The following is a 14510-nucleotide window of genomic DNA, read 5'->3' as shown; positions in this document are numbered from 1 at the left end:
GTGGTGGAGTCTGGATTAGAACTCAGGCCTTTCTGACTCCCCAGCCTGGGGTCTCTCCACCAGGCCACTCTGCTTCTGGCCCTGCCCTCCTCCCATCTCTCCAGACCCAGAGGGCACCCACAGCAGCCCGAACCTGGCGGTGGCAGAGGACAAAGACATCACTGTGGAGGATGGCACAGCGTCGGTGGGCCCAGGCCCTGCGGTAGGGGTTGGCGGCGCAGGGGTCTCCGGGAGTCACGGCGTCCGGGCAGGAGGGAGACGATTTCCAGCTGTTGCCGAACTCCCGTACGTCACCCACCACAGAACCGCTTCGTGTCGTCAGATCGTTGCCCCCGTGGTCATCAAAGTTGCCGCACAGCCCGCACACCCGGCCCTGAGGGGAGACAGTGGAGGGGATGAGGGGCAGGAGAGGAGCCCAGGTGGAGCATCATCCCCTCGCTGACTGTAGACCCCCCGGGGACCAGTTTCCAAGGCAATGTGACATGACTGCTTCCATCAGACAACCTATGCGCTGGCCCTCGATCTTATCTATCTCTCCGCTGACCTCTCGCCCACTTTCTGCCTCAGGCCTGGGATGCCCTACCTCCTCATATCTGACAATGACTCTCCCCCATTTCCAAGCCTTATTGAAGGCCCATCTCCTCCAAGAGGCCTTCCTTGACTAAGCCCCCCTTTCCCCTTCTCCCACTCCCTTCTGTGGCACCCTGATTTGCCCCTCTTATTCCCCCCTCCCTCAGCCCCACAGTATTTACGTTCATACCCCTCATTTATTTATTTCTATTCATGTCTGTCTCCCCCTCAAGACTGTAAGCTCCTTGTGGGCAGGGAACTTGCCTACCAACTCTGCTATACTATTATATTGTACCCTCCCAAGCCCTTAGTATAGTGGTCTGTACCCAGTAAGCACTCAATAAGTACGATTGAAGGAATGAATAAATACGAATGATTGAGTGGTCAGAGGACAAACCCTCTGGTGCCCAGGGCTGTGTCACTGTCATTCATTCAATCGTATTTATTCATTCAATTGCATTTTCTGAGCGCTTACTGTGTGTAGAGCACTGTACTAAGCACTTGGGAAGTACAAGTTGGCAACATATAGAGACAGTCCCTACCCAACAGTGGGCTCAGAGTCTAGAAGATTGTATTTATTGAGCACATACTGTGTGCAGAGCACTGTACTAAGTGATTGGGAGAGCACAGTATAACAATATAATAATAACAATAGTAATAATAATTATGGTACTTGTTAAATGCTTACTATGTGTCAGGCACTGTACTAAGTGCTGGAGTGCATTTGAGTCAATCAGCTTGGACACAGTCCCTGTCCCACGTGGGGCTCACAGTCCCGAACCTCATTTTCCAGATGAGGGAACTGAGGCCCAGAGAAGTGAAGTGACTTGCCCAAGGCCACACAGCAGACAAGTGGTGGAGTCAGGATTAGAACCCACGACCTTCTGACTCTCTAGGCCTGGGCTCCTGTCTCTAAGCCATGCTGCTTCGTAACAGATACGTTCCCTGCCCACTGGAACCCCAACCCCTCCAAATTATTTCAAGGCTTTATTGAAGGCCCATCTCCAAGAGGTCTTCCCAGACTAAGCCCCCTTTTCCTCATCTCCCACTCCCTTCTACATCACCTGACATGCCCCCTTTTCTCTCCCCCCTCCCAGCCCCACAGCACTTAATAATAATAATAATAATAATAATAATGATGGCATTTGTTAAGCACTTACTATGTGCAAAGCACTGTTCTAAGCGCTGGGGAGGTTACAAGGTGATCAGGTTGTCCCACGGGGGGCTCACAGTCTTAATCCCCATTTTACAGATTAGCTAACTCAGGCCCAGAGAAGTGAAGTGACTTGCCCAAAGCCACACAGCTGACAGCGGAGTCGGGATTTGAACCCATGACCTCACACAGCTGACGGCGGAGTCGGGATTTGAACCCATGACCTCTGACTCCAAAGCCCGGGCTCTTTCCACTGAGCCACGCTGCTTCTTCCGTCCACACCTGCCATTGTATTTATTTGTACTGATGTCTGTCTCCCTAACTCTAGCCTGCAAGCTTGTTGTGGGCAGGGAATGTCGCTGTTTACTGTTGTATTGTCCTTTCCCAAATGTTTGCTACGGTGCTCTGCACACAGTAAGTGCTCAACAAATACGATTGAATGAATGAATGAATGAATGGTTGAACCACTGATCCCCTCCCCCCGTGCCCTCCCCTGGCAGCCTCGCCCTCTTCCCCCCACATAGGCCGCCCCTCCATGCCCAGTTGGCCCACCTTGTAGCTTGGGCCCAGTGTCACAGTCAAGCTGGTCTTCCGGTCCCAGGTGAGGACCAGCCCGCGGTCCCCGCGGCCACCTCCTCTTCCGGCCTCCTCCAGCATCAAGAACAGGCCCCGCTGCCGGATGATGAAGGGGGTCTCGCCCCCACCGCCGACCCCCGGTCGCGATACCTCCACTGCCCCATCGCTCAGCCTTAGCTCGGCACCCTGCCCCGGGGGGAGATCGCACTCAGAGTCCAGCCTAAACGGGCGGCCCCCACAGGGGCGGCTGGACTTGGCCGGGAGTCCAACAGCCCCTTCCTCCTCCAGGAGCCTTTCCCAGATTAACCCCTCTAGGCCTTAAACTCACTATGGGCAGGGAACATGCCCACTGACTCTGGTAATAATAATTATAATAATAATTATGATACTTGCTAAGTGCTTTTTAGACTGTGAGCCCACTGTTGGGTAGGGATTGTCTCTATATGTTGCCAATTTGTACTTCCCAAGTGCTTAGTACAGTGCTCTGCACATAGTAAGCGCTCAATAAATACGATTGATGATGATGATGATGATGATGTGCCAAGGACTGTTGTAAGTTAATTAAGTTGGACACAGTTTATTGTTGTATCATCCTCTCCCAAGCACTTAGTACAGTGCTCTGGACATGGTAGGTGCTCAGTAAATATGACTGAATGACAATTGCTCTGATAAATTATTTGTATGTTATTCATTCATTCAATCGTATTTATTGAGCACTTACCGTGTGCAGAGCACTGTACTAAGCGCTTGGGAAGTACAAATCGGCAACATATAGAGACAGTCCGTACCCAACATTGGGCTCACAGTCTAAAAGATGGGCTCAGGGTATTTGTTAAGCACTTACTATGTGCCAGGCACTGTACTATTCGCTGGGGTAGATACAAGGTAATCAGATTGGACACCATCCCTTTCCCACCTGGGACTCACAGTCTTACTCCCCATTTTACAGATGAGGTAACTGAGGCACAGAAAAGTGAAGTGACTTGCCCAAGATCTCACACCAGACAAGCGGCAGACAACGGCTAGCTGGATGACCTTGGGCAAGTCACTTAACGTCTCTGTGCCTCAGTTTCCTCCACTGTAAAATCTGTGGGAGGGAGGCCTGTACCTGTTCTCCCTCCCACTCAAGACTTAAGGGGACAGGGGATTGTGTCCGGCTCAATTAGGTTGTGCGTACCCCAGTGTCAGAACAGTGTTTGGCACATAGTATGCGCTTAAGAGGTAACATCAAACACACCCTGCCCCCTGTGTGTTCTCTCAGATTGAGAGAGAATGGTTAATTCAGTTGGGCCAACGGCGATGCCCGCTGCCCCTGGTCCAGACTCCACGGTGGGCGCTCACCCCAAAAAAGATCTTGATGGCCTTGGAGCAGGTCAGACCCGTGGTGCCACAGGGCACATTCTCGGTGATGACACGGAAGGCGCCCAGGGCACTGCCATTTCTCCCGCAGTGGTCCTGTGGGGGAGGACCCAGGTGTCCGGGAGAGAGCGGGGGTAGAACAGAGATGTTGGGGGAGGACCGGGGGATGGGGGCTGTTCCTCTGTGGGCAAAGCGTGTTCAGGGGGTCAGAGCAGAGGTAACGGGGGGCAGATTGGGGTGGACGAGATGGTGGTGGCGGACTGGGGGGGGCCAGCTGGCCCGGAGGGCGGGGGCTGCTCCTCTCTGAGCCGGGCCGGGGGTCGGGGGGCAGACTAGGGGCAAACCAGAGGGGGATGGGGCCCTTCTCTCTAAGCCGGGCCGTGAGGCTGCTGGGGGGGCTGTTGGCCTCCTCCTACCTGGACCAGGGTGTACTGACAGTGTCCACTGAAGCTGTAGCGGTGTCCGTCGAAGGTGATGTAGTGACCGTCCCCGTAGACGGTGCAGGAGGCCCGGCAGACTCTGGTGGTACACTCCCACAGCCGGGCCTTGCAGGTGCTGGGCGACCGCGCAGGCAATGGTGAGGAGGGGGACCGTTCAGGGGGTGGTCAGTGGGGATGGCCAGGGGTGGGGGACATTAGGGGGGGAGCATTCAGGAGTAATGGCCAGTTGTGTTGGGGGGAGGGTGTGTTCAGGGCATGGTCTCTACACTGTCAGCTCCTTATGGTCAGGGAATGTGACTTTACTGTAGTATTGTCCTCTCCCAAGAGCTTAGTACAGTGCTCTGCACGCAGTAAATGCTCAATAATGTCTACCCTTATGGCAAAATTTCATTCGGAGTCTTGGTTTCCATGTATTATTCCTTCTTTCTTGTGGGAAGACCAAAATTCATTTGTCAAAGTATGTCACTTGCTCTTTTAACATTGTTGTATTGTCCTCTCCCAAGTGCTTAGTCCAGTGCTCTGCACACAGTAAGCGCTCAATAAATATGATTGAATGAATGAAATACGATTGAATGAATGAATTAATGGGTCAGGGTTGGCTGTCGGGGGCAGGGGTCATGCACGGCGTGGCCGGGAGATGGCCGGTGGGGCTTTCAGGGGGTGGTCGGGGGGACAGCCAGGGGGGACATTAATGCAGTGGCTTGGGGGGGATGGCCGGGGGCCGTCAGGGAGGAGGCTGGAGGGGTGGATGAGGGATGGTTGGAGGGGGTAGTTGGGGAATGGTCGCGGGGGGCAGCCATGGGGTGGTCAGGGGTGATGAGGGGTTGGCAGGGCCTGGAGAATAGACTGGAAGCTCCCCGAGGGCAGAGACCAGGCCTCATACTTTCATTTTGTCCTCCCAGGCATCCAGCACAGTGCTCTGCATGTAGTATGCTCTCAGCACAACATTTTGCACACAGCAGGTGCCCAGCACAGTGTTCTGCACACAGTAGGCACCCAGCACAATGCTGTGCACATAGCAGGTGCCCAGCAGAGCATTCTACAAACAGTAGGCACCCAGCACAGGGCTCTGCACACAGTAGAGGCTCAATAAGTGCTTTTGGTGAAAGTGATTGATGGGTGCAGAGACGGAGAGGCCTGTCTCAATCCCAGGAGAATACTGCAGTCAGTGGTTTTTAATAATAATAATAATAATGGCATTTGTTAAGCACTTACTATGTACAAAACACTGTTCTAAGAGCTGGGGAGGACACAAGGTGATCAGGTTGTCCCACGTGGGGCACACAGTCTTAATCCCCATTTTACAGACGAGGTAACCGAGGCTCAGAGAAGCTAAGTGACTTGCCCAAGGTCACACAGCTGACAATTGATGGAGCCGGGATTTGAACCCATGACCTCTGACTCCCAAGCCGTGCTCTTTCCACTGAGCCATGCTGAGCGCTTGCAGTGTGCACAGCACTGTACTAAACATTTGGAGAGTGCAATAGAACAATAGAACAGACACATTCCCTGCCCACGGCAAGTTTACAGTCTACTCTGGCTGGTGCCTCGGGGGGGCCTGCCTCCAGGGGTTATCGAGACTGTGGGGGCCCCTCCGGTCCGAGCCCTAGACCCCCAAGGAATCTCCCCCATCCCTGTTCCCCTGGTGTTGAGAGATAGTTCTTGGGGGAGAGGGTGGTGACCCCTGACCCGTCTCCCTTAGCCAAGCTCCCTGCCCCCCAGCTCACCACTCACCAGGTGTTGCAGTCCACCCTGATGGTCTCCCCCGGGCTGTAGCTGGCCTCGTTGTGGACGCATGGACAGGCCTCCGGGGCGATGCAGCCTCCTTTCCCATCCGACACCAGCCCACCGGGGCACACACAGCCGGACATGCAACTCGTGCTGTACTGGGGAGGGGGAGGTCGGGGATGGTCAATGGGGTAGGGAAGTCCAGGAATGGTCATCGGGATGGAGGAGAAACAGGTAGGTCAGTGGGGCAGGAGGGACACCGAAACCGGTCAGAGGGTTGGGGTAGGATGGAGTTGGTCAGTGGGGTAGGGGGAGGCTGGCACTGGTTAGTGGGGTGTGGGGAAGCTGGGGGCAGTCGGGGGGGAAAACCAGGGTGGTCATGGGGGGATGCCGGGACTGGTCAGGGGGGCTGAGGGGAAACTAAGGCCGGTCAGTGGGGCAGGGGGAGGCTGGAGTCGGTCGGAGGGGTTAGGGTAGCCAGAGTTGGTTAGTCGGGCGGGAGGAGGCCAGGTCTGGTCAATGAAGCAGAAGGAGGCCAAGGCCAGTCAGTGGGGTGTGGGGAGACCAGGGCCGGTCATGGGATGGGGGAGACGAGGTGGTAAGCTGGGGGAGACCGGGAACAGTCGATTGGATGGGGGCAGTCTGGGGCTAGTCATGGGGTAGGGGGAGGCCTGGGCTGGTCAGCGGGGAAGAGGGGCAGGGGGGAGGCTGAGGACAGTCAGCAGGGTGGGGCCCAGCCAGTGGGGCCTGGCATGGTACAATTGGTGATTGGAGTCCCAGTGGAGACGGTCAAGGGAGATGACCATGTGTCAGGGGGACATCAACAGGAGGGTTGCGATGGGCAGACTCACGCAGGCCATGTCCAGGGTGAAGCAGCTCTTCTGGCACTCGGCGCCGGGAGTCCCCGCCGGGGCATTTTGACAGTCAAAGTAGACTTGCGGGGCGGTGCAGGCTGGAGTGGGGAGGGGGCTCATTAAATACGATCAAATAATTCCTCACCATTGACTTTAAAGCCTTTACCCCCAATGTGGCCTAGTGGCAAGAGCCCGGGCTTGGGAGTCAGAAGTCGTAGGTTCTAATCCCGGCGCTACAACTTGTCAGCTGTGTGACTTTGGGTAAGTCACTTCACTTCTCTGTGCCTCAGTTACCTCATCTGAAAAATGGGGATGAAGACTGTGATCCCCACGTGGGACAACCTGATTACCGTGTATCTAACCCAGTGCTTAGAACAGTGCTTGGCATATTGTAAGCACTTAAATACCATCATCATTATTATTATTACCTCACCTCACTTCTCTCCTACAATGCAGCCCATACACTTTGCTCCTCTAATGCCAACCTTCTCAATAATAATAATAATGGCATTTATTAATCGCTTACTATGTGCAAAGCACTGTTCTAAGCACTGGGGAGGTTACAAGGTGATCAGGTTGTCCCACGGGGGGTTCACAGTCTTTATCCCCATTTTACAGATGAGGTAACTGAGGCACAGAGAAGTGAAGTGACTTGCCCAAAGTCACACAGCTGACAATTGGCAGAGCCGGGATTTGAACCTATAACCTCTGATTCCAGAGCCTGTGCTCTTTCCACTGAGCGACGCTACTTCTCAACTGTGCCTCGATTTCATCTATCTTACCACCAACCCCTGGCCCACGTTCTGCCTCTGTTGTGGAATGCCCTCCCTCCCCATATCCCACAGACAATGACTCTCCCCTTCTTCAAAACCTTATTGAAGGCACACCTCCTCCAAGAGGCCTTCCCAGATTAAGCCCCACTTTTCCTCATCTCCCACTCCCTTCTGCATCCCCCTGACTTACTCCATTTGCCCTCTCATTCCACCTCCAACCAGCCCCACACCACTTATGTCCATATCTGTCATTTTATTTATTTGTATTGATGTCTACAACCCCTTGCCCCACCCCCGCCCACCCCCTACATCCCTAGACTGTGAGCTCGTTGTGGGCAGGGAATGTGTCTGTTTATTGTTCCATTGTCCTCTCCCAAGCGCTTAGTATAGTGTTGTGCACACGGTAAGCGCTCAGTAAATACAATTGAATGAGTGCATGAATTCACCTAGAGGGACCAGGGAGACGCTTCGCAGGATTCTTTCCCCTAGACGCCCCAGGAGCCCTGCAGCTCCTTTCTCCTATTAATAATAATCATCATCATAATAGTAATAATAATAGTATTTGTTAAGCGTTTACTACATGCCAGACATTGTTCTAAGGCTCCTGGGGCCCGGGTTCACTCCCTTCTTACTGGATTTGTTCTTGTATGGCAGGCATAATTATCATTCATTCATTCATCATATTTATTGAGCGCTTTCTGTGTGCAGAACACTGTACTAAGCGCTTGGAAAGTACAAGTTGGCAACATATGGAGAGGATCCCTACCCAACAATGGGCTCACAGTCTAGAAGGGATAATTGTAATTATAGGACTTGTTAAGTGCTTACTATGTGCCAAGCCCTATTCTAAGCACTGGGGTAGATATAACTTAATCAGGTTGGACTAAATAGACACCCAGAGCAGAGCTGTGCCCAGAGCAGTCACCCAGTACAGAGTTCTGTCTTCTGTGGGCATCCAGTACAGCTCTGCCCACATAAAGTGGTCAATACAGTGTTTTGCCAATACCAAGTGGCCAATGCAGAGCTCTTTCAGGGTGGTTGCCCAGTGTTCTACACACCGCGGGTGACCAGGACAGTGCTCTGCCCAAATTGGGCACTCAATGCAGTGCTCTTCCCTCAGCTGTCAGAGATTTTGAGCACACAGACATGGACAGAGGGAGGGGGCACAGTGGGTAATAATAACAATAATAATTCTGGTATTTGTTAAGGGCTTATTGTGTGCCAGACACTGTATTAAGCGCTGGGTGGATACAAGAAAATTGGTTTGGGCACAGTCCCTGTCCAGCCCAATTTGGACACAGTCCCTGTCCCATGTCGGGCTCACAGTCTTAATCCTAATGTTACAGATGAGGAAAGTGAGGCACAGAGAAATGAAGCAACTGGCCCAAGGTCACACAGCTGACAAATGGCAGCTCCAGGATTAGAACCCACGTCCTCTGACCCCCAAGCCCGTGTTCTTGCCACTAGGCCCTGCTGCTCCTCAGGGTTCCACTAGGCATTGTGGGTACAGTCAGTCATATTTATTGAGTGCTTACTGTGTGCAGAACACTGTAGTAAGCAGTAAGCAGGCCTTCCCAGACTGAGCCCCTTCCTTCCTCTCCCCCTCGTCCCCCTCTCCATCCCCCCATCTTACCTCCTTCCCTTCCCCACTGCACCTTTATATATGTATATATGTTTGTACATATTTATTACTCTATTTATTTATTTTACTTGTACATATCTATTCCATTTATTTTATTTTGTTAGTATGTTTGGTTTTGTTCTCTGTCTCCCCCTTTTAGACTGTGAGCCCACTGTTGGGTAGGGACTGTCTCTATATGTTGCCAATTTGTACTTCCCAAGCGCTTAGTACAGTGCTCTGCACACAGTAAGTGCTCAATAAATACGAATGATGATGATGATGATAGTAAGCGCTTGGGAAGTACAAGTTGGCAACATATAGAGACAATCCTTACCCAACAATGGGCTCACAGTCTAGAAGGGGGAGACAGACAACAAAACATGTGGACAGGTGTCAAGTCGTCAGAACAAATAGAAATAAAGCTAGATGCACATCATTAACAAAATAAATAGAATAGTAAATAAATAGTAAATATGTACATAAAGCACTTAGTTCAGTGCTCTGCACACAGTAGGCGCTCAATAAATACAATTGAATGAAATGAAGGCCCACTCCAGGCTCAGCACCAGAGATTGGTCGATTTTGAGGGGGCAGTGGGGTCAGAGGGTTCAAGGAGGGAGGGGGCAGGCCATACCCACCTGTCGTGGTGCCCAAGGTGGCATCTCCGCCAATGCAGTTCAGCATACCCCGAGTACACGTGCTGCGGAAAGAGCGGCTGTCTCCCCCAATTCCCGATCCTCCCTCCCGTCCATCCCTTCCCCCGACGCTGACCATCCCTTCCTCCGCCTCACATCCAAGCCGTCACCAAAACCTGCCGGTCTCAGCTCCGCAACATTGCCAAGATCCGCCCTTTCCTCTCCATCCCAACCGCTACCCTGCTCATTCAAGCTCTCATCCTATCCCGTCTGGACTACTGCATCAGCCTTCTCTCTGATCTCCCATCCTCCTGTCTCTCCCCACTTCAATCCATACTTCATGCTGCTGCCCGGATTATCTTTGTCCAGAAACGCTCTGGGCATATTACTCCCCTCCTCAAAAATCTCCAGTGGCTACCAATCAATCTGCGCATCAGGCAGAAACTCCTCACCCTGGGCTTCAAGGCTGTCCATCCCCTCGCCCCCTCCTACCTCACCTCCCTTCTCTCCTTCTACAGCCCAGCCCGCACCCTCCGCTCCTCTGCCCCTAATCTCCTCACCGTACCTCGTTCTCGCCTGTCCTGCCATCGACCCCCGGCCCACGTCATCCCCCGGGCCTGGAATGCCCTCCCTCCCAACATCCTCCAAGCTAGCTCTCTTCCTCCCTTCAAGGCCCTACTGAGAACTCACCTCCTCCAGGAGGCCTTCCCACACTGAGCCCCTTCCTTCCTCTCCCCCTCGTCCCTCTCTCCATCCCCCCATCTTACCTCCTTCCCTTCCCCACAGCACCTGTATATATGTATATATGTTTGTACATATTTATTACTCTATTTATTTATTTTACTTGTACATATCTATTCTATTTATTTTATTTTGTTAATATGTTTTGTTTTGTTCTCTGTCTCCCCCTTCTAGACTGTGAGCCCGCTGTTGGGTAGGGACTGTCTCTATATGTTGCCAATTTGTACTTCCCAAGCGCTTAGTACAGTGCTCTGCACACAGTAAGCGCTCAATAAATACAACTGATGATGATTGATGATGATCACTCCAGGCCACACCGCTCCTGTCATCCCCCCACGACCCCCCATTCACCTCCAGACTGTGAGCTCGTTGTGTGCAGGGAATTTGTCTGCTTATTATTGTACTGTACTCTCCCGAGTGTGTGGTATATGCAGTATATACCTGTATATATGTATGTATGTTTGTACATATTTATTACTCTATTTATTTATTTATTTTACTTGTATATATCTATTCTATTTATTTTATTTTGTTAGTATGTTTGGTTTTGTTCTCTGTCTCCCCCTTTTAGACTGTGAGCCCACTGTTGGGTAGGGACTGTCTCTATATGTTGCCAACTTGTACTTCCCAAGCGCTTAGTAGAGTGCTCTGCACACAGTAAGCGCTCAATAAATACGATTGATTGATTGATTGTAGTACAGTGCTCAATAAGTACGATTGAATTTATGCATTCATTCATCCAATCATATTTATTGAGCACTTATGCAGAGAAGCAGCGTGGCTCAGTGAAAAGAGCCAGGCTTTGGAGTCAGAGGTCATGGGTTCAAATCCCGGCTCTGCCAATTGTCAGCTGTGTGACTTTGGGCAAGTCACTTAACTTCTCTGTGCCTCAGTTCCCTCACCTGTAAAATGGGGATTAAGACTGTGAGCCCCCCGTGGGACAACCTGATCACCTTGTAACCTCTTCGGTGCTTAGAACAGTGCTTTGCACTTATCATCATCATTATTATTATTATTATTACTAAGCACAATACAACAACAGACACATTTCTCCCCAAAATGAGCTTAAAGTTAGGAGGGGAGACAGACATTAATATAAATCAATACATAGATAAATAAATAAATAAATAATTTACAGATATATATATAGATATAGATATAATGGTAATAATTCTGGTATTTGTTAATTCATTCATTCAATCGTATTTATTGAGCGCTTATTGTGTGCCAGGCACTGTACTAAGCGCTGGGGTTGATACAAGCAAATCAGATTGAACACAGTCCCTGTCCCAAGTGGGATTCACAGTCTCAATCCCCATTTTACAGATGAGGAAACTGAGGCACAGGGAAGCGGAGCGACTTGCCCAAGGTTATGCAGCAGACAAGTGGTGGAGACGGGATTAGAACCCACTACCTTCTGACTCCCAGGACTGGGCTCTAGCCACTAAGTATACATGTGTGCTGTGGGGGGTGAGGGGAGGATGAATGAAGAAGCAAGCAAGACCAGCACAGAAGGGAGTGGGAGAACAGGAGAGCTTAGTCACGGAAGGCTTCTTGGAGGAGATTCATTCATTCAATCATATTTATTGAGCGCTTACTGTGTGCAGAACATTGTACTAAGCACTGGGAAAGTATAATTCGGCAACAGATAGAGACAATCCCTACCCAACAAGGGGTTCATAGTCTAGAAGGGGGAGACAGACAACAAAACATAACTGTGCATTTTGCTTTAATTCTTTTTGACGACTTGACACCTGTCCATATGTTTTGTTTTGTTGTCTGTTTCCCCCTTCTCGACTGTGAGCCCGTTGTTGGGTAGGGACCATCTCTATATGTTGCCAACTTGTACTTCCCAAGCGCTTAGTACAGTGCTCTGCACATAATAAGCGCTCAATAAATACGATTGAATGAATGAATGAATAACAAGTAGACAGGCATCAATAGCATCAAAATAGATAAGTAGAACTATATACACATCACGAATAAAATAAATAGAATAATAAATATGTACAAATATAACACAAGTGCTGTGGGGTGGGAAAGGGGGTAGGACAGCGAAGCAGAAGCAGTGTGGCTCAGTGGAAAAAGCCCGGGCTTTGGAGTCAGAGGTCATGGGTTCAAATTCCGGCTCCACCACTTGTCAGCTGTGTGACTTTGGGCAAGTCACTTAACTTCTCTGAGCCTCAGTTCCCTCATCTGTAAAATGGGAATGAAGACTGTGAGCCCCACGTGGGACAACCTGATCACCTTGTAAATTCCCCAGCGCTTAGAACAGTGCTCTGCACATAGTAAGCGCTTAATAAATGCCATTATTATTATTAACAGAGGAAGGGAGTAGGGGCGATGAGCAAAAACTCCTCACCCTCGGCTTCAAGGCTGTCCATCACCTTGCCCCTCTTACCTCACCTCCCTTCTCTCCTTCTACAGCCCAGCCCACACCCTCCGCTCCTCTGCTGCTAATCTCCTCACCGTGCCTCGTTCTTGCCTGTCCCACCGTCGACCCTCGGCACACGTCCTCCCACTGGCCTGGAATGCCCTCTCTCTGCCCATCCACCAAGCTAGCTCTCTTCCTCCCTTCAAAGCCCTACTGAGAGCTCACCTCCTCCAGGAGGCCTTCCCACACTGAGCCCCTTCCTTCCTCTCCCCCTCCTCCCCCTCCCCATCCCCCCGTCTTACCTCCTTCCCCTCCCCACAGCACCTGTATATATGTATATATGTATATATGTATTTATTACTCCATTTTATTTGTACATATTTATTCAATTTATTTTATTTTGTTAATATGTTTTGCTTTGTTCTCTGTCTCCCCCTTCTAGACTGTGAGCCCACTGTTGGGTAGGGACTGTCTCTATAATGTTGCCAACTTGTACTTCCCAAGTGCTTAGTACAGTGCTCTGCACACAGTAAGCGCTCAATAAATACGATTGAATGAATGAAAGAATGAGGGGAGGGGGAGGAGGGAGATGGAGGGGATTGAATGAATGAATAAAGTCTCTCCCGGCCATCATCTTCCCCCGACGCTGACCATCTCTTTCCTCCTGCCTCCGTCCATCACCCCAGGCCACTGCGGTCATCCATGGCATAGTGGCTAGAGCATCAGCCTGGGAGTCATATGGTCATGGATTCTAATCCCGCCCCCAGTGCTTGTCTGCTGTGTGACCTTGGACAAGTCACTTCACTTCTCTGGGCCTCAGTTCCCTCTAAAAATGGGGTTTGAGACTGTGAGCCCCACGTGGGACAGGGACTGTGTCCAACCCGATTTGCTTGTATCCACCCCAGGGCTTAGTACAGTGTCTGGCACATAATAAGTGCTTAACAAATACCCAAATAATGATTATTATTATTACCAGATGGCACCGTTCTGGTGGAAGGCCTGGCCGGCGGGCACGGACACCCCGTGGTGATAGCAGGGGCAGCTGGCAGCGGGCACGCACTGGCCGTCAGCATCCAGGTAGGTGCCGTTGGCGCAGGTGCAGCCATCCACGGGGACGAAGGGGACCGCACACGTAACGTCCGGCTGGCTCAGTGCCCGGCAGGTGGGTGGGCACGTGCGGATGTGATAGCGGTACACGAGGGACTTGGGGCATGACGTTACGGCCTTCCCTGCAGGAGGAGGAGAAGGAGCCAGGGACAGTGGACAGACATGAGGTCACTACAGTGGAATAATAATAATAATAACACTAAGTAGCAGCATGGTCTAGTGGAGAGAGCCCAGTCTCTCCCCACTTTAGTCTATACTTCGCACTGCTGCCTGGATCATCTTTGTGCAGAAACGCTCTGGGCATGTTACTCCCCTCCTCAAAAATCTCTAGTGGCTACCAGTCAACCTATGCATCAGACAAAAACTCCTCACTCTCGGCTTCAAGGCTGTCCATCCCCTCACCCACTCCTACCTCACCTCCCTTCTGTCCTTCTCCAGCCCATCCTGCACCCTCTGCTCCTCTGCCGCCACTCACCTCCTCACTGGGCCTCGTTCTCACCTGTCCCGCCGTCGACCCCCAGCCCACGTCATCCCCCTGGCCTGGAATGCCCTCCCTTGGCACATCTGCCAAGCTAGCTC

At 51.4% G+C, this 14510-nt stretch overlaps 1 protein-coding gene across 1 annotated transcript in view; it reads right to left on the bottom strand.

The window, feature by feature from the left end:
• Positions 1–14510, bottom strand: part of LOC119944165 (mucin-5AC-like) — a 109259-nt gene that overhangs the window by 46850 nt on the left and 47899 nt on the right. Inside the window, 8 exon segments of the mRNA XM_038765383.1 lie at positions 134–373; positions 2276–2485; positions 3641–3754; positions 4075–4213; positions 5833–5984; positions 6678–6778; positions 9713–9774; positions 13798–14053. Of these exon segments, the coding sequence (XP_038621311.1) occupies positions 134–373; positions 2276–2485; positions 3641–3754; positions 4075–4213; positions 5833–5984; positions 6678–6778; positions 9713–9774; positions 13798–14053 (1274 nt within the window).

This window comes from Tachyglossus aculeatus, chromosome 22 (assembly GCF_015852505.1).
Source record: "Tachyglossus aculeatus isolate mTacAcu1 chromosome 22, mTacAcu1.pri, whole genome shotgun sequence".
NCBI lineage: Eukaryota > Metazoa > Chordata > Mammalia > Monotremata > Tachyglossidae > Tachyglossus > Tachyglossus aculeatus.
The sequence above is the reverse complement of the archived record's forward strand: the minus strand, read 5'-3'. Positions and strand labels throughout refer to the sequence as shown.